Source organism: Aulonocara stuartgranti (assembly GCF_965226115.1).
Source record: "Aulonocara stuartgranti genome assembly, chromosome: 17".
Classification (NCBI taxonomy): domain Eukaryota; kingdom Metazoa; phylum Chordata; class Actinopteri; order Cichliformes; family Cichlidae; genus Aulonocara; species Aulonocara stuartgranti.
Window position 1 is genome coordinate 20,531,190 of NC_138953.1, and position 26,566 is coordinate 20,557,755.

Genomic DNA, 26,566 nt, shown 5'->3' on the forward strand with positions numbered 1-26,566 from the left:
ACAGGACCCCATGCTCGCGCGCTCGCTCACTCACTCTCTCTAGGGGTCTCTCGCCCCACAGCAACCTGCAGCCATCGACTGAATGAATCCATCAGGAGATCATTTACATCACCACACACACACACACAGACACACACACACACTTACAGCCGGCGTTGGTCATATACAAGCCACTCTCTCTCTTTTCAATGTCAGCAGTTTACAGCAAATGTCTCTCGACCACTCCTGCATGTATGTTGCACATGAAATTCTCCTCCATCACACACACATCCTCTCTCTCTCTCTCTCTCTCTCTTCCTCCCAGTGTTCCTCTGTGTCTCTCTACCTTTGTTCACCCTGCGCAGGATCTGGCAGCGACATTTAAACGACACGGCGATCATGGTGAAGCCGAGCCGAGCGCCACCTCCCCCCCAGTGCCATGCAGAAGACGTGCAGCCACCAAAAAAAACCCTACACCTCCCAATCCTCTTGCTCGCTCTCTCGTCTGCAAACGACCGAATGACCGACGACCTCCTCCTCAAACAGAAACCATCATCGAGGCGCTTCCTGAGGCTCGAGAGAGAGGGTGGGAGGGAGGGAGAGAGAGAGAGAGTGTGCTGCAGATGTGAAGCGCCTCCATAAAATCAGGGAGGGGGAGGGTGGAGGAAGAGTCTGCGCAGATGGGAGGATGAAGAGGAGCGGGAGGAGGAGGGGAGGAAAGAGGCTGCCATATCTCTGTGCTGGTTTGTAATGTGTGTTTGTGCAGCTGGAGGGAAGGAAGGATAGATAAAAAGGATTCTGATGTGCGACTGTGATAAGGAGACAAATGGAAGATGGAAAAAGGGACCTGAAGAAAATTATTAAAATTAAAAATGGAGGAACAAACATAAAAGAACAGAAGGAAAAAAGCAAAGAAATAAGAAAAAGGTTAATTGGATAATCCAAATTGCCACTAGGTGTGCATGTGAGTGTGAATGGTTGTCTGTCCCTGTGTGTTGGCCCTGCGACAGACTGGCGACCTGTCCAGGGTGTACCCCGCCTCTCGCCCTATGACAGCTGGGATAGGCTCCAGCGCCCCCCGCGACCCTGAAAAGGAGAAGCGGATGGATGGATGGAGATGAAAAAGGATTACAGAGAGAGAGAAAATGAGAGAAGAAAGGAAGGACATATTGAAGGAGAAAAGTGGAAGGATGGAGGAAAGGACTGAAAAATAAGGGAAGAAAGGTAGGAAGAAGAAAAGGGAAGAATTGAAGGAGACAAGGAATAATGGAAGGGATGTGATGAAAGGAAAGCAAGAACATTAAAGAAAGAAGGGAAAAAGAAACAAGGAAGGAAAGAAACAATAAAGGAGATGGAAATAAATGAAAAGAAGATAAAATGAAATAAGGAAGGATGCAATAAAGGATAGAAGGAGACAGAATAAGGAAACAAAAAGCAAAGGGAACGAAATTAAAGTAAGAAAAGGAAAGAGGGACTGAAATTGATAAAGAACAGCAAGGTTGGAGGTCAGCAAAACAGGAGGGAAGGAAATGAGAAAGTGGAGAAGGAAAAAAGAAAAGCAAGGAACTGAAACATAACAGAAGGAAGCAAACGAAAGGAAGTGTGAAAGGAAACAAATAATGAAGAACTAAGAAGGAACGGAATGAAGAAGGAAATGGGAAAGTGAAGATATAAATAAAAAGGCAGGAAATAAGGAAAGCAAAATGGTGAGTGAAAGAAGGAAGCATGAAGTGCAAGGCAAAGGAAAAACACTGGGCCTTAAAGTGTTTCTGTGGACATCAGCTTGTGATGTGTAAACCGGAGTTTAAACCCTTAAAACTGAAAATTTAATCAGAGGAATCTGAGTCTGCAGCCCTCCGGCCACCGCCGCAGTTTTCAGGAGTCAAACAGCAACAGATTTGTCTGCAGGAGGAGCGAGGTGACGAAGATAAACCTTTTAAAATCGCTCAACGGGGAGCTGTAAAGGTACTTCAGAGCCTTCCCTTACCACTCAGCATACGCAGCTGGTCTGATTTACATGATATGATTGGTCAGCTCCTGGGGGGCGTGTCCAGTAGCAGGTAGTGAAGTGGTCAGACATGTAGGTCAGTGTTTCAGATGCAGATTATTCTGGATTAGTGTCAGTGTGCGAGTATTAAAGGTATTAACAGTGATGTTACCATAACTGCAGTGAAGGCGGGTCAGTGTGTGTGTGTGTGTGTGTGTGTGTGTGTGTGTGTGTGTGTGTGTGTGTGTGTGAGAGAGTGTGAGTGTGAGAGAGAGAGAGAGAGAGAGAGAGAGAGACACGCACAGTTATTATATCAGGACATTTTTGTTCATGTTATTTACAATGAGGCATGCTGCTGCTGATCTCTGCCGCCTCCTGCTGGAGACACTGCAGCAGCACAACAGCAAGAACTGCAACATGAATTTATTTAGCTTTTTATAACAGACAAACTCCTGAAACACAGAAAAAAAAAGAAAAAAAGAAGAATCACAACAGCCACAGGACGAGTGGAGACCCTCTGTGATGTGTTTTAGTACTGAGGAAAAAAACAGAAAGGACGTGAGTGAAAAGAAAAAGGGACAGAACACTAATAAGGGGGGGGGGGGGGGGGAGGAAGGGAGAAAAAGCAAGGATGAAAGGTGAGAAAAAAGGAAGGAAGCATAAGAGTGAGAAAGAAGAAAGAAAATAGACAGGAAATGGGAGAACACTAGGGATGAAATAAATCCAAAAAACAGAGAAGGAAAAAAAACAAAATGGGAAAAAGGGAATCGGGGAGGGAAATAATACAGTGAAAAAAGGAACAAAATAAGGGCATAAACGGGCATAAATGAGGATGAAGAAGAAGGAAGGTGAAATGGTCCTTAGTTTGGAGGGTTTTTTACGCCATCGTCTTTCCTCTGTAGAAGTTTTTAACTTGTCAGGAAACTGAGATCAACAAGAAACGCCGGTTCTCCTGTCAGCATCACCCTCGTTATGTTGGCTGTAGCACATGTTTTGAAGCTTTACATTAGTCATTATGGTAACAAAACATGATCTAAAAGTCTTATCGACCCACAGTGAGATCATAAGCTCAAGTTCTGGTTTTATGTGGTCTTGTTTCTGTTGTTTTCTGTGTCAGAATCACACTGAATGAATGACACACACACACACACACACACACACACACACACACACACACACACACACACGTTCTTTGATTTAAAACACAAAAACATTCAATATAAACTTTACAAGCAGAACGTCCTGTTTACAGCCCCACATCACTGATAAAACACAGAATAATGAAGTGTTGAAGCCCGTCCTGCTCATGTCAACACACACACACACACACACACACACACACACACACACACACACACACAAGAATGGCTGCAGCTGTTACCATGGAAACAAGCTGATGAATAATTGAGGGGAGAGAGCGAGCGACCCGAGCTGCACAAAGACTGATTTTTGAGAGATGAAAGAAGTGTTCACACCGGCTCACACGCACAAACAGACACACACACACACACACACACACACACAACTACAGGTTATCATCACAGCCGGCAGCATTTCAAAACAACCAAATCAGAGAATAAACCCTGACATGTAGTGTGTGTGTGTCTGTGTGTGTGTGTCTGTGTCTGTGTGTGTTAAACATGAGTTTGAGTCACTGTGCCATCGTCACATGCCCCCACACACTCACAAAAACACTCAGAGTGCTAATGATGCCGTTACAGAGGTGGGTGGGGGAGGGGGGAGGAGAGGACGGATGTGCAAACCTTTAATTAGCGCTAACGGTCGCAGTCAGACTGACGGGTTCACGTGTGTGTGAAGAACAGATGGGATGAACTGTCACTGCCGCCGCCACACTTGCTGTCAGACCCTTCAAGCAGATATCAATGCTGAATTTCCACTTATTGAAGGTTATTCAAAGTAGTCAGGACAAAATTGAAACACGCCTTGTTCCCACTTACTGCTCCTTACTTACTATCATTTGAAATTAATCTTTTTCATCTCAGTAGAGAAGATGCATTGTAACAGCTGGAAAGCAGCTCTACTGACTTGACTTGACAACTGAAGGTAGGTTTGGAGAAGAAATGGTTAACTACGTCAAGCAGAACAAGAGGATGTGCATACTAGCAGATAGCAAAGAATTAAATGTTTCTACAATGAAGTCAGCTTTCATTTTTCTTCTACAGCAAAGCACTCAAGCGTTAGTCTCAAAAACACCAATCTGTGAAGGGACGTTAAATGAAAGTCGCTCTACACACACAAAAATGTATACTCCATTACTAAATGATACTAAAACCTTCTGGCAGTATCCATCAGATAAGACACTTATTCATAACCGTATCGATATCAACCAAGAACTGCTGCAAACACGCAGGTACACAGCCCTTCCCTTCACTAGCAACTGCACAGACAAGCTCCCCTCTTCCCTAGTAGCTGAACACACAGTCCCTCCCTTCACTAGTAGCTGAGCACACATATACGCCTCCTCTCAATAACAGTGAGGAGGAGCTAAGTATGTCTGTGCTCAGCTCACTAGCAGCTGAACACATACAAAGCTCCTCCCCTCACTAGCAGCTAAACACACAGAGCTCCTCCCCTCACCAGCAGCTAAACACACACAGAGCTCCTCCCCTCACCAGCAGCTAAACACACACAGAGCTCCTCCCCTCACTAGCAGGTGATTATGTGAACAGGAGTTTAAAAAACTGATCAACACTTTAGAAAGAGTTTCAGGAGGTCATTAAAGATCCTGTTTGAACAACATAAAATATTGAACACTTATAAATGTTAGCTTTGATTAAGCTCATGTTACTGTTAGCTGTTTAACTATTAACAGTTACCCAGTAACCACATTAACCATTGGTTAAGTAATCATATGCAGTCAGTTCTGCCCATCTGTGACACTGTAACAGAAATGTTCTAACAAAGTAAAATTCAAATTATTAGAAAGCTAGGAAGTACAATATTAGAAAGACAAAAGTCAGCAGCAGCTCCAACAAAAGCTGAGAATTGAAGTTTAAGGAAAGCAGGATTTATCGCATTAGTTTGAGATACGTGTACCTAATAAACTGGAAACACTCTGAGGACTCTGAAGAGTAAAGAAAAGGAGGAAGTCGTTGTTCTTTAATTTAAAAGAACTAATTAAACATCAAATCCAAATAATGTGGAGAAAGTGCTGTGAGTCCCGAGAGGCCTGCAGATTAATTAAGGTGGATTTCTGCTCTACTTTCCGCCTCTCTGGTCAAGCGTGTTCATTGGCTGCAAAGATAATCCAACGGCGAAAAGCACGCCGCCTCCGAACCACCACGGATTCAATCTGAGCAAATGGAAAAAAGAAGGAAACGTGGGCCGGCAGAGTCGAGAGGATCTAACGCAGTTACACATGAGAGCATGTGGGCGTGATGGCAGAGCTAACGGCAGCCGGGAACACAGGAGGACGGTTTCACCACTTCATCAGAAAAATCCGAAGCAAGAGTCGATGAAAAAAGAGAAACAAAATTACTATTCGAGGGCCAGCCTTCCCTCCTGCAGCCCGTTTTCCTCTTTAATCTCCATCATGTTGAACACAGGACCAGTTATGCTAATGAGGGCCTTATTTAAAGCTTTAATTAGCAAATATTTCTGTGTCAACAAGCCTCACACAGCACAGAACTGCTGTGAACTCTTCACCGTGTTACAGTCACTTCATTAAGGTGCAAATTTATGCATCGTAATGTTTCAGCATGTAATGAGATCAGCAAGCACACGGAGAGGAGATGGCGGCCGGGCGGCGGGCAAGCCCGAGAGGGACAGGTGAGTTAGAGGTGTGGCCTGAGGCTGCAGACCAACACTTTTAACCTGTGCCCCTCAAAACTGGCAATACAAGGCTAAAAATACTCAATATTCTCGTATTTATTTATTAATATAAGTGATTAAGTGAAGTGATGAAACAAACAGTGGAGAGATATAACCACACATTGAGGTTAAAGGACAGCTTCAGGTCATTCCTCCCACCTGAACCATTCCAGAATCAGCTCATTGTTTCTGCTTATGTTTTTACAAAATGATTATATGAGATTGTTTTTATGACTCAACAGGAATCAAAGCTAAAAGATGAGCCTGGTATCGAATATAGGCAAAAAGAAGACCTTTCATATGCAATAATTAGTTTTGACTGGTCACCTATTCCACATGAGTTTGGTTGATGTTAGGTTTAATGATCCCCCAGTTCATTTCCCATGTTTTGAGTGGTGCAGGATAATGATTTTAGGTTTTTGCACATCCCGTTCTCTCATGTCAAAATAAGGATTTTTTTGTTCAGGTCCATTTTGTTCTGCAACAAAAAATGATTTTATTATATGCTATGTGATGGTTTATCCTTTAGGGTGTCTTAATCTTTTCCTTTTTCAAAGAACACCAGAAGACAAACACCAAAGAACTACATCCATCCTACACACGCTTCGGGAAAATCATGAAAATACATTTTAACCAGTCACCAAAGTTCAACACAAAACAATCCTCCAACTCTGTAATGGCAGTAACGGTAAATCAGTGAGTTAAAATACTTAAAAACTTCTTCAATTAATGATCAACGGTGTGCTGAAACAACTTCTATGACTTTATAGGGGCGATCGTGGCTCAAGAGTTGGGAGTTCGCCTTGTAATCGGAAGGTTGCCGGTTCGAGCCCCGGCTTGGACAGTCTCGGTCGTTGTGTCCTTGGGCAAGACACTTCACCCGTTGCCTACTGGTGGTGGTCAGAGGGCCCGGTGGCGCCAGTGTCCGGCAGCCTCGCCTCTGTCAGTGCGCCCCAGGGTGGCTGTGGCTACAATGTAGCTTGCCATCACCAGTGTGTGAATGTGTGTGTGAATGGGTGGATGACTGGATATGTAAAGCGCCTTGGGGTCCTAAGGGACTAGTAAAGCGCTATATAAATACAGGCCATTTGCCATTTATATCCAAAACATCTGTGTCTTGTGTCGAAAGGATATCTGCAGCATTTGAACTCAATCTGGGGCACCCTTTCCCGTAATACCGACTCGCACCATAGGATGGTGCCATGAGCCAAACAGGCATTGAGAGTATAGTCTTATTTACAATAGAATCCACCTGAGGAAATAGTGATGTGGCAAAAGAAAAAAAAAATGGCAAAATGCTGCCCCTGGGGGTGAAAGTTTTAGTTTAGCTTTGTAGAGCATAATTACAAAAAGTCTTTCCTCCACAGCTCGGTTCAGGTATTTGATTTCTTACTTACAAAAATCATGAAACGGGAAATAAAAGTTTGTATTTCTTCATTTTCACGAGGATAGAACTGTTACATTTTTTAGCACAGTCACAGTCAGCACAGTGATTGTTTTTCACAGCATGTATGCAACAAACATTCAAGACTCATCAAAGGACCCATCACACTGTTAACCAAGAAAATAAGTTATCTTTTAACTCAAACCATCATATTTTTCAGGACTTAACTGTGTAGTTTTTAATACATACATCCAAACTAGTAGTTTCATATTAATATTATATATATATTAACAATCTAACGATCCAGTTTGTGGCCTCTAACCTCCAACTTCTAAACTCAGGCACACAGTTTCCAGCTTCCAGCTTATAGCATCCAGGTAGCATCTAGCCTCTAGCTTTTAGCATCTAGTCTGCAAAAGTTCCAACCTTGAGCTTCTAATTTCTATCTTCTAGTTTTCAGTTTCCAGCCTCCAATTTTGCCATTTTACAAGTAGAAAATAGTTATTTTCTGCTCTTGGATGAATCAATAGATATGAGACTATGAGACTGGTGTGTGAAACATTTGAGTTCAAATAAATTAGATCTGTGTCCAGAAACACAAATCAATACATCGTAAAATACTCAAATCAGCAGAAACTGACATGAGACTGTATAATATTTACAAATGATAAAGAAAATAAAAACAAACATCCCTCACAACAACTTAAAAAAAAATAAAGTGCAGCCGTTTATCTCAATGGTTTATAATTTTGGTAACAAAGAGACAAACCAATCCGGTCACAGCGCTCCCTTGGTGCAGGTAACAATGTTTTCTCCCTCTTTGCTGATTTTCTGTCGTGCTTTAAGGTGAATTCTAGGAGGGAGCGTTTCAGACACGGTTAAATGGACTCGACTTTAAAGGACTGCATGGAGGCTTCACCGGACAACCTGCTCTACCTCCTGAGGCTAAACGCAGACGCCGAAGTGAGCATTACAGACCAGGACCAGAAACAACTGATGTCATCTTTGTGTGAATGTTTTATTCATGAACTCTTTAAGATGCTCGGTCCAATAAACCAGGTTAACAAGGTCAAACCAGATTGAATCAAAGAGGAAATACGGGACGAAAATCACCCTAAACAAGGAGTGAGGAGAGGAGGAGAAAGAGTGTGTGTGTGTGTGTGTGTGTGTGTGTGTGTGTGTGTGTGTGTGTGTGTGTGTGTGTGTGAGCCAGTCAACCAACCTTAAAGTGCTTTCATATACAATCACATGCTGTGATAAACACACACACACACACACACACACACACACAACCCCGTTCAGCTATCTTAGTGAGGACCTTCATTGATATAATGCTTTCCATAGCCCCTTACCCTAACCATTAAAAATGAATGCCGAACCTTAACCCTTACCCTAAATCTAACCATAACCCTGACACAAAAACCACATTTTGAGCCTCAAAAACACCTTTAAATGCCTTCAAATTTGTGAGGACCGGGTTGTGTGTCCTCAATAGTGACTGTTGGTTCTCACAAGTATAGTAGAATGCAGATTTCGGTCCTCACAAAGATAGCTAGACAGGATCACACACACACACACACACACACACACACACACACACACACACACACACACACACACACACACTGCTAGCTGGTAGCTTTGAGAAATGCCTCCTGGCAGTTCTGCACTACACACACACAAATGGTTTATTTTCACACAGGAATAATAAGTTCAGTGTCAGCTATTAGCATCCAAACACTCAAATATGTTGCTCTTAATTATTAAATAATTAAATTTACACCCATAAGATTCCACAAAGGCTCCAGAAGGTGTGTGGATTTATTTTTGTTTAATCTGTGCAGAGAATCGGTCCAAATGTGTTCCTCGAGTTCATTCAGAAACTTCTGAGACACCAAAGTGCCGCTCGCGTCATCTGCTCGCCGCCCGCAAACACTTCTTAATAGGTGTAAATGGTTTAGTAGATGGCAAGTTCAAGTCCTGCTTGAGTTTTCTCTGCAGGGAGACAGATGGAGATGGGTGAGGCGTGAACCAGAGTTCAACTAAAAACATAGGCAGTTTTTTCATTTTAGCTCAGCTGACAGTTTTCTGAGAGGAACGTGTCAGAAACACACTTTCCTAGAAGCATGTGGACACAAAGAAGTTTCTGAGGGTGGATTTCACTTGAAAGCATTTCAGAAAACATTATCTTGATTTTGAAAAAAAAAAAAAAAAAAAGCCATCAGGAGGACTGTGAAGGTGAAAAAATAAACTAGAGCACAGTAAGCTTCAATTTATCACTACCTGACTGGTTCCTTTGTTAACTCCTAGCTCAGCTCCCATCGTCTCATCAGAGTTAAAAATAAAGAAGAAAAACTTCAGAATGTGCTTTAAAAACACATCAAAGGGCATCAGAACAAACAGAATCACAATCAGAGACCAGAATAGAGTCAAGACGAGACCAAAATAAACTGAAATTCACAGCAGATCATTACCCGACAAGGGTCTGACCACACTCCTCCTGCCCTAAAGCTTAAACTCCTCCTGCTTTATCACCTGCTCTTTCTGTAACGTGAAACTAAATTTGCAACATGAACATCATCACCTTAAAATAGCGACTGAGAACATAAAACGATCAGGAAGGTGTTTGCAGACAAATTTAGGAAGCGGGTTATTTTCTCGAAGACATGTTTTTAAACCAGAGGAGGCGCCCCCTGCTGGATATCAGAAAGAACATCATTTAAGACACCTCAGTATTGGCTTCAATCTTCACTCCTGGAAGCTACGTCCATCTGTTGCATATATCAGAGTTATATTGATGGATAACCTCGAGCACCGATGATGATCAGACTGATCAGTGATAATTTACTGATATAGGTGGTTGTTAGCTTATTTTTGCATTAATGCAGGGGGCCAAGTGGGTGAGAAAATTGCAGTAAAGTTTTTTTTAAAAACCAAAAGAGAAGAACAGATTCACTGCTTATTACAGAATGCTGGCCAGACCCACTTTAGATCAAATTGGGCTCTTTGTAGCCCATGAACTAAAATAAGTTTGACACGCCTTCGCTGGCGTGTCAAAGTTACAACATCATCATTAAGAGATTCGTATTGAAGTGAATCAGCCTCGCTAAGTGACCAACACTTCCATCGAGTTCAGCTGTCTTATTTCTGTCTGCAGGTGACGTGAACGCTGCTCGTGTGCAGCGACGATCGTTAAACTTCATTTGCCGGTGAAAGACTCGGCTGTTTGTGTGGAGAGCTCGATGATGAGTGGAGGAGAGACTGGTGACATGTTTTACACAATTACAAAGCGGACTGGACGAGTTAGTGGAGCTATGAAGAAGACAAAAGGCAGGCAGATGTTATGACTTAATAACACTTTATCTGCTCAACTGATGTCCATCCACTTCAGCTCACTAATTACTACTGACTGAATCATTAATCGATAGGCGAACGAGGCTCTTCAGCTGGGACAGCTTACATTACTTTCTCGGTGTGCATCAGGGAGGGAGGATAGCGTGATCCCACGATAACACTATGGAGATCACTCAAGCCTAAGACAAAGTTCACAGAAGAACAAAGAAGGAGAAGAAACCATTTCATATGATCCAGGTCCACACCTGTGGGGCTAAAAACAAAGCTGCATCTCCACCACCAGACTGTAAACACACCAAACTTACAGTTTAACAAATCAAAAATCAAACTGTCTGTCACAATATGTATTCATTCAGTCATAAACAGCATGAAATGGAGGAGATGGGTTGCAAAGCAACTTGCAGATGCACAACAGCTGTAGGAAGGCTAAAGCAGCTTATATGGCTGCTAATAAGACGTCTAGAAGAACACCAGCAACGTCAGAAACAGGCTTCATTTATCCACAAACACAGAGGAAGAGTCTGGAGTGTGCTTAACTAGTCGATCTCAGTAGATCCACCAGCATTAGCTTTGTTGTTGTTGCTGATGCTCTATAAAAGTGGCCGAGCGTAAAATAAGTGTAAAAGGAACCCCCAGATATGGGTCACAAGAAGACAAATTATATCTAAATGTAATTAAAGATCAGATAATTAAAGTGGAAGTGTGAGCGCCTAGAGCTAAACACATTATTCACGACTTAGTGTATCACGATCTGCTCCTGATGGGGGAGGAAATCCCAACTGGTCATATTTGGAGCAAAAGTTTCGTAGGTTCAGTCAAGAACATGGAACAAAAAAGGAGTAGAAACTACCGCAGGGCCCCAAAGAAGGACTGAAGCGTGCAGACTAGAACAACACAAGACGTCAAACCTGGAATTAGTGTGCGCTTTCCCACATTGTTCACATTCCTTCCTGCAGTAAACATCCTGCCCTGTTATTACCCACAAACCACCTGGTTCATGTCATCTGAATACCTGAGTGAGCGTGTGTGTACTGTAACTGAGCAGCTTCACTAACGACCTTCATCTATAATACAAGACCTTAGACACACACACACACACACACACACACACAGTGAGAAGAGCAGTATTTCCATCCCTTCACAGGACTAACCTCAAAGTCTTCACCCTGAACTTTACTCCATCACCTTTAAGAGGACTCAAACTTCTACACTGAACCAAGGTGAGTCTTCACAGTAAAAAAAAAAAGCAAAAACATACACACACACACACACACACACACACACACACACACACACACACACACACACACACACACACACACACACACAGCTAACCCTGAAATTTGTTCCTTCATCTTACAGGGACTCGAGCTTTGTCTCCATGAGGACATCGAGTTTAATTCAAACTTCAAAGTCTTCATCTCCTCTTGGGAACTAATTTTAGTTCCCTCAAATTGGACTAGCTCTAAGTTCCTCTGGTCAGAGGGCCTGGTGGCGCCTGTGTCCGGCAGCCTCGCCTCTGTCAGTGCGCCCCAGGGCAGCTGTGGCTACAATGTAGCTTGCCATTGCCGGTGTGTGAATGTGTGTGTGAATGGGTGAATGACTGAATGTAGTGTAAAGCGCTTTGGGGACCTATGGACTAGAAAAGCGCTATACAAATGCAGGCCATTTACCATTTACCATTCCAAGCCTTCAACCTGAAATTTTCTCGATTACGGTGGTTTTCCCTTCATAGGGCTCACTCTTTATTTAGACTCATTTTTTGTTCCCATAAGGAAGTCAAGTCCCTACAGTGTAAGAAGAGCAAACACAAATACGTCAAACCAATTACAATAAGACACACCTACAGCCCCCCCCCCCCCCCCCATTATATCATTACTATATATAGGACTCGCTTTTTGTCCACATGTGCTTCCACGTAACCCATAAATACAAGACTTCACACTCTAAATATTTCCACCACTTTAAAGGTCTCGAGCCAACCCTGAAAGTCTTCACCCTGACATCTGCTCCCTCACCTTACGGGGGAGGTGGAGTGCAAGAAAGTACCCACAAGCCAGTGTCCCAGGAAACAAATTAAAATAGCACACACCCATGGAGTTGTATTTCCATCGCTTCAGAGGATTTACGTTTGTCCCCTGAAGGAAGTTGGGACTCCACATTACAGAAAAATTAGTGCATATATTTCCCCCTTAAAACACAAAAATTAAAAGACATCACACACACTCATTGGATTTCTTTTACTTTTGAGGAGTCGAGCTACCTGTAATATCATCATCCCTGAAATTACAGCAATTTTGTCCCCTTGAGGAGGTCCCCACAGAGCACTAAAGTAAACACACTCGAGTCCCCACAATACATTTAAAACAGCGCACACCAACACAATCTAGGCCACTTTGAGTGCCATAATCTGTTGATAAGCCCCTCTCTCTCTCTCTGCATCATCTCTCTACCTCACTCGCTCTACAGTAGGACAATAAAACAAAGCCTCTCTCCCTTTCTCCATTGTTTCTTTATGGGACTCACTCACTCAGTAGGTGTGTGTTGTACTTGCTGGTGTAGTAGTAAACGTCTTCGTAGCCTTCCTGGTAATCATCATCCGCCCGGTACCTCCTCCCTCGCCTCCTCCTGCTCAGCAGACGTAGCAGGGCCAGGAACCGCTCCATCCCCACCACCTCCACCACAATCACACTGGGTCCAAACTGGGCCGGGCTACGCTGCAAGCTAACAGCAAGGCCAATAACGGTGAGGGCTAAGCGTTTATTCCACACAGAGAGATAGAGAGAGTGAGATCAGGTTTCCTCCTCCTCGCCTCCTCTTTCTGCTGCGCGCACACACACACACACACACCTCTGGATATCACACACACACACACACACGCATTAGCGCACATGTAGCACACACACACACACTCCCTCACACACTCCCTCACTCGCTCGCTCTTTGTATTCTCTCCTCTATCTGCAGCCTCCCTCTCCTCTGTTCCCGTCTTCTTTCGGCTGTTGGTGCATCTAGCCGGGTTCAGCCAATCACAGAGCTCGCAGCTCACACACACACACACACACACACACACACACACACACACACACACACACACTTTGCTCGCTTGCTGCTCTCGCCCTCTAACACACCACTCCTCCATCTCAGCCCTTCGTCCTGCACTTCCTTTCCTTCATTAGATCCTTCCTTCCTTCGTTATCTTGTCCCTCTATTTCCTTCCTTCCTTCAATCCTTCCTCTTCTTTCTCTTCCTGTCTTCACATTTCCCTTCCTCTCCTCCTCTTCCTCCTCATTCATACACTTCATTCCAGTGTGGGGGGAGGGGAGCCGGTGAGTGAATTCCTCAGAGTCTTCTGTAAGTGTACCAAGAGGAGGAGAGAGGAGAGGGGTGGAAACGTGCAGGTAACTGGTGGAAAACTGAGATAAAACCAGATTTCAGGAACTGAAAACCAGGATTATCCTCCTGGTATCAATATCAAGGTCCTGTTTGGGTTTGGGAGAGCACTGGTGTAGTTTTACACTCGATTCAGGAAACAAATGAAGACACAAACCACAGACAAAAGACGTGAAACCCGGATAAACATCAACAAAGAGCTCTCAGGTTCCATTTACCTCAGAAACAAGTGAACAACATCTGCAGTCATCCTTGGAGCACATCTGGCTGACAACATCAACTCAGGGACAGCCACAGGTCCACCTTACATGATTACTGACCTTTTAGGCCACATCTGGCCCCGTTAACCTCTGCCGTAACCGACATAAATCCCAGCTCCTTACTTTTTGCCTCATCTAGTTCTTGACAACCGTTGGAGTTGCAGTCCAAAGCCTAGCTTGTGACATCTGGGCAACATCTGGCCCGAACAACTCTCGCTGTACGTCACAACCATACTGTCTTGTGACTTTTGAGCCACCTCTGGCATCAACTCATAGACAGCTCCAAGTACAATTTATATGTTTAGTGGCATTTGAGGAACATCTGGCTCATCCAACCTTTTACATAATCGACATCTGGATCACATCTGGCTCATCCAGCCTTTGCTGTAACCCATGTAAAGCTCAGTTCGTGACTTTTGGGCCTCATCCAGTATCAACTCAAAAACAGCTGCCAGTACACATTCAAACACACATTAGGTGATATTCAAGGAACATCTGGCCCTGACAACCTCTACTGTAACCCACCTCGATATCAGTTTGTGACTTTTGGGTCACATCTCAGGCATTACAGCTAAGACTGTATTTTTTCCCCATTTAAACTACATTTACAGCACAAAGAAAGAACTTGTAAATAGATCATATTGTATATATACTGTAAACTTGCAGGATGTTTGTCAGGTTAGTGAATAATTGTGTTACACAATCATAATAAACTTTTGGTTTCAAGCTCTTATACTTTTCCTGCTTGCATCACACAAAGAACTGATCACTCCATCGCTGCCTCATATATGTTACACCGTGAAAAGCCCGACTGTAACAGGATAATCAGTGTTATTCATCTTCAGTGTTTTGAACACCTGACCAGTGTATAATCCCTGCAGGTGTTCTTGGTCGGCCACCCAGAGTCTACACAACCTCCACAGAGACCTGAAGTCCAGACCTCACGCTTCCTGCATCAAAAGGGTCTGGTCAGGATAATAAATGGAGACACTTGTGCTAAAGCAAGGACTAAACAACGCTGAAAACAGCTTCCACTCTGAGTCAGTGGATGCGATCTGCTGAGGTAAGCCTGCTGCATGATGGCAGCATCCTCTGGTACCTGAGTACAAGGCTTCACAATAACACGGGCACTAAAGATCCTGAAACACCTTCATGATTATATCCAGCTGCTGACAACTTCTGAGAGATTTTTTATTAAAGAATAAAATAAATAAAATAGCAAACTTTTGCTTTTACCCTCATCTCCATTTATTTTATATTTATGCAATAATCATTTTTTGTCTTTTGCTGATCGGAGTTACGCTGCTGACAGATGTTTAGAATTCATCATATGATATACGCCGTCATTTTACTCTGCCTTATTTATTGATTAATAAAAATGATTAAATCACAATGACAAATAAAGAGAAGAAGCAAAAAGAAAATTAAAACATGATCACGATCAAAAATTATATACGAAAACACTGACAAAATGAAACATAAAATAAAATAAATAATAAATTACTGAAAAATTATACTTTCAGCAATGATGAATAAAGTGTGCAAAAAAAAGGTAATAATATTTGGCATTATTTAAAAGCATAAAATATGACTATATTAATAAATAAGATACGTTACACAAAATACAGTAAAAAAATAAAAACAGAAAATAATAACAAAATAAAAATAGAAATAAGTGTAATAATGACAAGTGAAAATTAAACACATGTTTTTAAAATAAAAATAAATAAATAACCAAAACTGGAAAAAGAGTATTTTAAAAAAAATAAGGCTAAATAAATCCTGGCAGACTTACACATTTCCTATGGTCCTACTCCAAACTGCAGGAAATCTTGTGAACTGGAATTGATCTCAGCGGGCGCATCTTCAACCAAAATCTTCAACCCAAAAATAAACATCTGTGAAAACTAATGTTCTGATTTTTCATGCCAGGAAAAATAAAATATAATCTACAACATAGAAACGCTGGAACACGTCCCATTGGACTTCATGATCTGCTCGGGTCAAACATTTAGCACAATGTGTCGTTTCTTTCTTGAATATGTTGACGTGGACGAGAACGACAGCTTTTGTTGTTTTTGCGTAAAACTCTGAGCGACGGTCACGACATGATAACTGATCACAAGGACGGAGGTATGAAAAGATCCACGCTGAGCACGATTATTACTGTTACTGTTAGTTAGATTTGTTTGTGTTTGGTTGTCAACAAGTATCACAATTAAGTCAAAGCAAATCTAAATATCTAATGATATATGTCTAAAAAAATAACACAATAAAAGCTATAGGGAAAAAATAATCAGTACAAAAAAATAAAATAAAAGCATAAAGTTTGTTTATATAGACCAAACTATATTGATGTTTATTGGGGGAAATCGTCGCAACATTTATCAATAATGTAAAGAATCTGGCCTAGTTTTAAAAGCAGCTTTACAGATGTTGCTATTTTTGGTTTTTAACAGCTACACGCTCGAGTACAACCCTCAAGTATTTGAGTAAATGTGATTCAGCGTCAGAAAATCTGCTGAAGGCAGCACACAGCGAAGGACAGACTGCTGTGAAATCATAATAAAATATTTCTACAGTTTAAATTCCTTTTTTTTTAATCCATTTGCCAAACGGTGGATTGGAGGGGAGCTTGCCGCTCGTCCAACTGGGTCCCAGTCGGCCCTGTTGGCTCAGGAAATGACAAACGGGAGGGGGGCAGCAGATTGTGATCAGAGGGTATTTTAATCATGCACATAAGGAGGAGATTAACCAAGTTACTGAGTGTTTGAGGGTCCCGAAAACGATCAGAGTGGGGACGGACTTCACGCCAAAATTCGGCCGTCAGGCTCTGGGACTGTTCTTAAGCCAAGAGTATGACGGCTCGCGGCGGCATGAGATTTCTACAGAAAGAGAGGGAAAACCCAGAATATCACCAGAGATGAGTTTAGACACAGGTGAACTGGTCCAGGCAGGTAAATCTGGACCTTTCCTCTCTGTGTGGCCATCACACTCAGCCCCTCTCCAATGTGACTTTTGACCTCTGACACACAGTGACTGACAGCTGGTCGCCAGGGTGTTCAGTGACAGTCAGAAAGCCCTGTCTCTGAGCTGTGAGTGCTGACCTTTGACCCCTGTCATGTCCTGGAAGCTCATGTTTCCCACGCTGCGCTGAAGCCTGACAGGCACAAAACTTCTGATGGAAAAATGACAGCACACACACACACACACACACACACACACACACTCATAGTAAATGCATTGATTACTGGATCAGCAGCGGGAGTGAAGGAGAAGCTTCAGATTTTGTGGATCCTGCTGCACTGACACCTTTTGTCATCTGATAAACACATTTTGAAGCTGTTGGCAGAATAAAATCAGCACTCTGCTTTCATCCAGGTGAGAATGAAGTCATGTGGAGTCAAGTTTTTTTTTTTTTTGTTCCACTCTGAAAGTGACGTTTACACCCGGAAGGAGAATCTGCTGCAACCATCTCCAAACAGCGTCACGTCTTAGACTGTGCACGTGATTTATTTTCCTTTTACAGTATAAGAAACACAAATCTAAGGCACATGACTTAAAGCTTCAGAACACAACTGCAGACCACGCGTGAACCGAGCAGCTGGATCTGCTTTCATTTCTAAGAATTTCTGATCTCACAGCGACTCTAAAACTGAATCAGTTGCAGCTCAGGTCTGCTAAATGTTATAGATGCAAACCTGTCTGTAAGGGCCTCTCTGCCAGGTTTAACTCAGCATGTCGTTGTCTAGTGCAGGAGATGTTTAAAGGTTGCAGCACTCGCTCGTTGCTAGCAGAAAACTAGCTGATTAGGAAGATTACACTTATCTCAATGAGACGTTTTCCTGTGTAATAATATTCAACATAGCTATCAATACATTTTTCAAAAAAAATGCCTCTCTGTGTAAAATGGGTTTAAAAACTGTGGGAAACCGTTTTTCCGTGATTTGAACCGAGGGAACAAATCGTGGCAGGATCAGCCTGATGTTATTTGTATCCCACTGTAACTTTACTGTATAAAGAGCTAATATCTCCAAAATGTCAGGAGTAGTTAGTCATTACAAGAAGTGTTTGTGAACTAAAAATCATAATGTGGGATACTGTTTGTCTGTGATTTGAACAGCCCAGCGCTGCTCCTGGAGGGAAAAGCAATTCTGCAGGCTTCACCTTGGCACTTGTGCAGGTGAAGCCAAAGGGAATTTGATATACCTTTATTAGTCCCACAAGGGGAAATTTCATAAGGCTGCCGACCTATTGCACGCAATGGCGGTGCCATCTTACCCTCCGACCATACATACATTACACAAAACATCACATGGGGAAGACAGGTCAGAGAGGTATAACAATGGAAAAATGCACCACAGGAGGAAAGATAAGGAGAAACAAAAATAACTCCCCCCAGACTGAGCTCCAACAGGGAGATCAGTTTGAGAACAGCAAAAAACACCTCTGCACATAGCACATGAAAAAACTCTTAATGCACCAAAGAAACACATGACAAGCAACAGGGGTGGGTAAAGGGTGAGAGACAGCCTGTGCGCAGGTCTCCTTGATCCACCGTCAGCATCGGAAGGAATAAGCGTCAAAGGCGTTTGGAAAGCGACGGGGGATGAGTGTGTGCATATCAGTGTATATGTGTGTGCGTGTCCAGAGTTCAGCTGAGACAGTGTCCTTCGCCCTGCCAGGCTAAGTAAACAGTCTTCCAGCCAATCCAGGTGGCCTTGCATAGAATGGGAAGGAACAGACTAAACACAGTCGTTATCAGGGAGATTTTGTTCGGCTCCAGCCTTGAGACCGCAGCTGGAGCCGAAGGGGTGTCCGCATAAGTGATGGTGGTTTTTACTTTAGTGCAAACAGCTCATATGAATTTCAAAGCAGTTCTACAGTCCAACAGTGGTCTCTCAATCTCCCGTTGGAGAGCCGCGAGCTTCGCCATACTTGCGTTCTGTTATTTTGTCATTTCTTGTGCTCAAGGAGCTGATTCTGAGAACTCACGACAGTGTGCCTCCCTGACATGCTTCACCATATTTTCTAGTCTTTGGCTTAGAATGAAGTTGGTTTGGAAACATATTCAGCGATGCTTCATCTCTTGCTTTGCGTTAGTGTGGCCGCCCCGTGCTAGCAGTGTCCAAGCGTTGTTGTTTTTTTTTTTTTACCCTTTTCATACCGCGCCCCCCCTGCAATGGCTCTGCGCCCCACCTAGCGGGCGGGCCCCACACCTTGGGAAGCTCTGCTCTAAACTAACACAGGATGTCATGCTGGTTGTTTTTCACCTTTTTCCTAATGTTTGATTAGTGAGTTCATGGTGAATACAGCTGCGTCTCTGCCTGCAAGACCTGGACTACAGTACGGTCGTTCAGACAGTGTTTTTAAAGTTTCTCGCATGAGCTGCTCTCACAACACAAGAGCTGCCATTAAATGTGAGGGAAGAAAAAAAAAACCCAAAAAAACCCCCCACATCAGCGGGCCCTAAAATTAGACTGGCTCCGCCTCCCTCACCTGTCAGACATGCCTGGGGCTTTAACGGCCCTCCAGGTGCCAGCGGGGCAGATGGTCGAGTCACATTTACTGACACAGGTGACAAAAAGAGAGAGACGGAAAGGGAGAGTGATGCTGCTGCTGCTAAAAATGACAAGTGAGGCTTCATTTGCATATCGCTGTCAGGATTCTGCTGCTCTGCAACCTGATTGGCTGCCTGCCTGCGTGTGCGTGTGTGTGAAATCCTTTTCTCCACGCTCCTCTCTGAGAAAGACTTTATACCCTACCTCCCCCTGGTGGTCACTCAGAGAAGCTGCAGCTTTTAAAAGACAAGTCTGAGGAGAAGACAGAAAGTGTCAGACGCTTTAGACGTCCAAATCCTGCCAAAAATACCTATGATTTAGCTGGGCAGACGTGCAGACAGCGATTGATAAAGCCGGAGGGAGGACAGCAGAGACGTAGAGACCCAGAAACCAGCAGAACAAAAGAGAGCCTTAATGGACTGCTGAGTGACTGACCCTGATTCCTAATGGACACAAACACATGACGCATTGACTTTCATTCATTCCCCGAAGGGTCGGCCTAACCTGAACACAGACCAGAGGGAAAAAAAAAAAGCAGCTGGGTAACAGCTGTCAGGAGCCACACAGATTCATCTCAGAGCAACAAAGAGGTTCAGTCAACAGAAACTCGTGTTATTGATCCAGAGGGGATCGCAATCCATCACACAGTGATTGGGCATTTCAGAAATCTAAAAGTTAGTTTTAGACTTGCAATTAAAAAATGTTGTTTAATTAAGGGACATTTCTTCCAGCTGCACCACTTTAATTGCTTTCAGTTTAAACAGGCTTTTATTTGAACACCTGGATTAACACCAAAAGCAAACATGTAGGTTTGAAATGAAATAAAGATTTTTATTGTGAGTTAGCATTTTCCTAGTTTTACACCGCTTTTACAACCTGACATGGAAAGTGTAGCAGCCTACATGAGAGTTATCTATTTCTATTCATATTTAAAGAGCTGGCTATTTTCAGCCAGCCTGGAAGATGAAATATGGCATTTTTAATTCATAATAAAAGTCGCACCTTTATGGTTGTGCCACCCTGAAATCTGAGAGCAAACAAATCACTGGAAGTTGTTTTAATAATCACAATGGTTTTGAATGTATTGCTGCTGATAAATATATATATATATATAAAAATATAAATGTATTATTTTCAGAGTTGTATACAATAAGGATTTTTGAATTCATCATTAAAACAACTGTGCCACCGTTTTGGTGTTTAGATATGAAATTATAAAAACATATTAATTATTTGAATGCAGTCAGAATATATTCAAACTAAAACAGTTTTTCAGGATGAAGTCCTGAAATCATGAATTAGAAATAAATTATTTTAAACAGAAATGATGCAGAGACACAAAGATCAGTCTGCACATGGCATCATTAACCTGAATATGAACAACAGAAGTGACTTCATCAGACTCCAATGACTCTCTTCTGCTTACAGAGAGAACGTTTCACTTCTGCTAATCTTTTCTTCATCATTAACAGTTTCAGTACTTTTATTTCCTGGTATTAAAGCATCTGCTGCTCTGGTTTTCAAGTAGTTTGTCACTTATCTGCTAGCATAGCATTGCCCTTTTGCTGTTGTAGCAGCCTTAGCCGCTGCGACCCTTTATGGTTATTTGTGCCGAGAGCTTCTTGTTAATGTTTGCAGGAGTGTCTGCTAAACACACACATTCACATGGTGAAGCAGAGCAGTTAAAGTTTCTGCCACCTTGATGTGAGCCTGTTAGCTTTAGCATAGCATTAACCAAATATGTATATGTATATAAGTTTAACAGGGAAGTTCTGCATGCCTGTCACCAATGAAATGAAACTGTGATGTTTAGCGGCTTCGTTACCTACAAACCTCAGCTCCACTACCTTACTGAAGATAGCGGGTGTACTTCTCTGGGCTCAGCACTGATAGGCTTTTACTCATGATGTAACCATGGAGCCCAAGTTGAAACTGGCTGGGAGATGCGCTGAGCTAGTTTAAAAAATTGGTGAACATAGAGAAAGTCTTTTATTAATTAATTTAACTGCATTATTATCAGAACAGAGCTAATTAGAAAAATGTCTCACAAATAAAAAACTCAGCAGCAACCGCTTCCTGAAGGTAGAATATGGTGAACAAACAAAGATGGCCTCAGTATGTGACTACATTTCACAGTAATCTGACACTATGTCGACTGTGGGGCTGTGGCTGGTTTCTGTATGATGGTTAATCTGAATGTGGTGTGGGTTTAAGGCGGGCCGAGGACAGCCTGCACAGGAGTGCTAATGTTTTATTTTCTAATGCTGAACCTTAGAGAGAAAGAGGGACAAAGACAGTAATCGGGCAGCTGCAGCTGGCAAACACACACACATGCACAATAATGGATAAAACAGATCAGAGAAAGCAGTGGAAATACTCTCCTCTCTCCCCGTCTCTGCAGGTTTCAGTGTCAGACTGACTGCTGGACCATCAGAGACACCCTAAGACACAACACATATGAGTGTGTGTGTATTAGTAAGCGTGTTTGTTAGTGTGTCCATGCTGGGCTTATTCAAGTAGAAAATGAGTGAGTGTATGCGATGCCAGAAGCTCGGCTGTCCACCTGGATGCTGCCCAAGGCTCAGTATATGTGCGAGTGTGTGTGTGTGTGGGATTGTGAGTGTCAGGATATAACAGATGAAGGGCAGTAAAGCAGATTCTCATCATGAGTCTCTTTCCTTCTGGAGTCCACAAATTAAACGTTTTTAAAGCTTCCTTGCTGCTAATTCTCTGATTTCATGTTCGGCTGTTAAATGCAGCTCGATGGTTGGAGGTCAAGTGATTGAGTCAGCCATTACTGAATTTTCCAGAATCAATAAACAGCACATTGGCAGTCTATACACATGCCTACACTGCCTCCTTCTCCATACTTGTTTCCTCTTACTAGATGCAGATGCTGGTTTTCCAAAGAAAAGCACTCTTGAATTGTTCTTTTGTTTGTTTGTTTGTTTGTGTGAGTGCGTGCGTGCGCGTCAGTCATAAAGTTTCATTTCACATTAATGTTTTGGAGACTGATCTCTGGTTTGCACCTTGAGGGGAACCCTTTTTACCATTGCAACAATCCTGAAAACCTCCCTCACAGCTGACTTCTGTGATCACTTTTAGGCTTGGGTATTGCGTTCTGCGCTGCTGGATGTTCTGATGGGGGTTCCTTTTTTAGCATTGAAAGGACCCAAAGATCATCCCCTATGGCAGCTTTCTGTGGACCTCCAATCACCTTGTGCCAAACCCTACTGTCTGCTGTAAAGTCTTAATAATAAATCATCTACTTCCTGGTCAATGCTCTACATTTGGCTCTGTGTTCTGAAGAAGGTTTTGTTAATCATGGAAAGAATTCTGTGGTCATCCCCTGCAGCTTTTTTTGTTTTGTTGATGGCAATAGTTTATCCTTTCACCAAAAATATACCAAACCCTTGATTTGGATTTGTTTTTCTGGTACGTCTCCAATGACCTTAATGAGGGTATTTCTGACTTGCACTGAGAGACTCTTTGAATGTGTGTTTTGGCTCCACAGCCTCAACTTTCAAATGCAACTCTGGAGCTTTGACCTACTTCATTTATGATGAAATATCAAAGAAATAGGCCACATAGGTCTGGAGATTACAGAAGTGAACTGTCAGCAAGTGTTAATATGGGTTAATGCATACACAGAACTTTTCTGAGCAACCATCCAGAAAACAGTCAGCCAGTCGTTAACCTTTAAAGAGTTCTTCCATATGTCTAAATTTGGTTGAAGTGAAATGTTTTCTTTTTTTAAAATACAATTTTCTGTTGACTATAGATCTAACAGGTCTAAATCTAAAGCTAATCATCTACTGCTTTTTCTGATCTGGATCATGGTTCCTTTTGACCAAGAGGACCAAAGACTTTACTCTGAGGTGGAGCCTAGACACCCTTTATGGGAACTTCACTCCCACCAGACCTTTGATTTCATTCAGTTAGTACCCACAGCTCAAGGCCACAGGTGATGGTAGGAACAAATATTGACCAGTAATATGAATTCTGTCACTTCTGAAATTGCTGCCTCAGAGAGGTTGATTGTGGGCAATCTATGGTGTCGCAAGCAACTTACTCTGGTAGGGCTTCCCAAGCTAAACTGGTCCCGGGTGAAGGGCCAAATTAAAGAGGACTTAAAGGAAAACCCAAGAACGAGGCGCCAGTGTACACTTGAACACAAAAACATAATTCCCGTGTATCCATAATGTGAATTAAAGACCTGAATCCAGGTCTCAATCTAAACATGCTCTTCTTCTCTGTAATGTGCTCCAGAACGTCCTGGGTCCAAGATACGGCTTAGTCAACCCTAAACTTTTGTTCCAGGTGGGTGAGAGGTTGCTCATGTATATTACAAACAGGCAACAACAGAATAAATCACCTACTTTTATTTAACACATAAGACTCTTAGTGACCTCAACATTTCTGTGTTCGTTTGTAAGAAAATCCCGTCAGCCAAGTTCAACATTTGGCTTTAAAATCCCCGCAGGTCCACTTACTTTTGGTCATGTAGACGATTACACAATATTTGCACACACCTTAACAACATACACACTCACACACATTTAAATGGATGAAAAAGTCAGGAGATGACACACACAGAGTCAGCAGTTTGTTCAACAGAGTCGTGGTGTGTGTGTGTCTGTGTGTCTTGGTAAAATCTGTGAGAGACGATACGAATAATACATTAAGCTGAGAAATATGGATGTAAACACAAACACGCACACATACAGAAGCACATCATCTATTTGAGGAGCCAGGCAATATGTCCTCATAATACTGGTGTCAAGTACAAACACACACACAGATTCAGGTCTGCTTCAGTAATCCTGAGGACAAAGATGAGCAGAGTTCTGACATCAGCACCTCTTAAAGGACACAGTGTGTATTTTACTGTGTGAGAGTCTGTCGCAGTATAGAAAACGATTTTGCGACAGTGTGTGTGTGTGTTTCAGTGTGTGTGTACTTGTGTTAAAGCCATTTTCTCTGCTTCTTAGCTGAAAAGCTTAAAACAGTGGGATGATGTCATGCTGTGACACACACTCTTTATCGCGCACTTGCACAGACACACACACACACAGATGCAGCCTAATCATAACGCCCTTCTATGTGTGACTTCTCAAAGATTTTCTCGTCTTTTTAGGGAAAGAAACACTTTAAAACCCGTTTAATATTTTTAAAGAAACAAGTCGATCTGACAGCCGTTCAGCTGCTGCTCCACTCGTGTCACATGACCTTCAGCGCCAAAAGGGAAGCTAAAAATTGACGACACAGTCTGACTGCACTTCACTGAAACAGCCACAAAATGTATTTAATGTTTCCATGTTATGACACATCCCTGACTTTACAATCACTTTATCATAGTCACCAAAGATCTTTTCATACAAAAATACAATTTAATCTTCGATGACTCATCTGTGATCCAAATTGAGAAGACGGTTGACTGTTTGGGTCATTTTTCACCAAAAGATCTCAGTAAATAAACAACTACACAAACTGCATTTTCCAGCCTGTATTTGGAATACCTGGAATAATTATCTCATTTACTTAAGACTGGTTTAACAACTGCAGCTGTAAGTCTATGGAGGGCCGTAATTGCCAAAACACATAAATACAATTAAATGTTTAAGGAAAAAAACAACAACATAAAAACGAAATAAAAGAAATTTAAAGAAAATCTATAATATATAGATTAAATAAATAAAATCTAAACTTTTATTAAAATATAATAAATTCATTTGTTAATTTATTACATCTAATATAAATAAATCTATTCCCACAATGATTTTTTTGTTTGGTTCTAGATTTCATGGCACATAAATCAGAGACATTTATTTATTTATATTAATTTTGGCAGCAACTGTCCTCCATAAATCACTGTCTGTATGCCGGCGGCTGTAGTCTGGACTCTGTGTTTATGAGGACATCTGTGAGGTAGATGCTCCTGTTGAGCAGCACATCAAATCTGGCCACGGATCAGACTTTCAGAGCGGCCTGCAGGCGCACAGGTGCTGGACCCTTCTGGACCTGCCAGGTAAGAAATCGGGGTCACGCACCTGACGCTGTCACCGCTTGCATGCTGCAAAAAGCTGCCTGCAGCATCCGTGTTCTCCTCCACAGGCTGGCCTCAGCTTCGTCAGTGAAGCCAGGAAATAATCATTTACTAAATCCACCACAGTTAAACGTGAAAGAGGAGACATAAAAACAGTCTGAAGAGCCTTTTCACCTCGTAAAAGTTAACAGAGCGCACGCACACACGAGCTAAAGCCCCATTCGGATGGGATTAACCTTACAGAGGGAAGCTGGGGTTAAATATTCCCCCGAGGTCTCTGGCAGGGATTTGAAACTTTGCAAGATTACAGGAACAGACAAGCAGAAAGCCGCTTAGAAATCACAGAGAAAGATTCTGCAGAACTTCCCTGAAAATCGCCACATTTTCATAAAAAATAATCCTGGGATAGCTTCCTTTAGATCCACCACATTTTAATCAGGAAGGTCTAACAGCTAATACAGCTGCTTCTAATGGCACCAGGTGCGCTTAAAAAAAAAAAAGAAAGGAAAAAAAAAAGGGAAAGGCGTCATCATGATCACGTCAAACTTGTACAAGGCAGCGAGTGTAATAGTCTCATCATTAATTTCCAGTACTTCAGATGTCACTTTGCACCAAATTCTAAAGTAAAACACTGAACTTTAAACATATCTGAGCCCTCACATGTTAAATACTAACAAAACATGAGCTTAAAGAAAATTACACCTCAATATAAATGAAACTACAAATCTGTAAGAGACACTGAAAGAATGTGATATCAATGGATTCATGACA

The 26,566-nt window shown here is 42.3% G+C and overlaps 1 protein-coding gene across 10 annotated transcripts in view; it reads right to left on the minus strand.

Moving 5' to 3' along the window:
• Positions 1-26,566, minus strand: part of grip1 (glutamate receptor interacting protein 1) — a 67,913-nt gene that overhangs the window by 33,514 nt on the left and 7,833 nt on the right. For 2 of the 10 annotated variants that reach the window (XM_082511366.1, XM_082511361.1), the window contains exon 1: positions 13,066-13,788. The exons of 3 other annotated variants lie outside the window; for them this stretch is intronic. In XM_082511366.1, coding sequence (XP_082367492.1) covers positions 13,066-13,201 — 136 coding nt within the window. In that variant the 5' untranslated portion in view covers positions 13,202-13,788. Of the gene's footprint in view, positions 1-325; positions 556-13,065; positions 13,789-26,566 lie in introns of those variants that run through there. 5 more of the 10 variants (XM_082511367.1, XM_082511363.1, XM_082511369.1 and 2 more) reach the window with 3 other exon arrangements.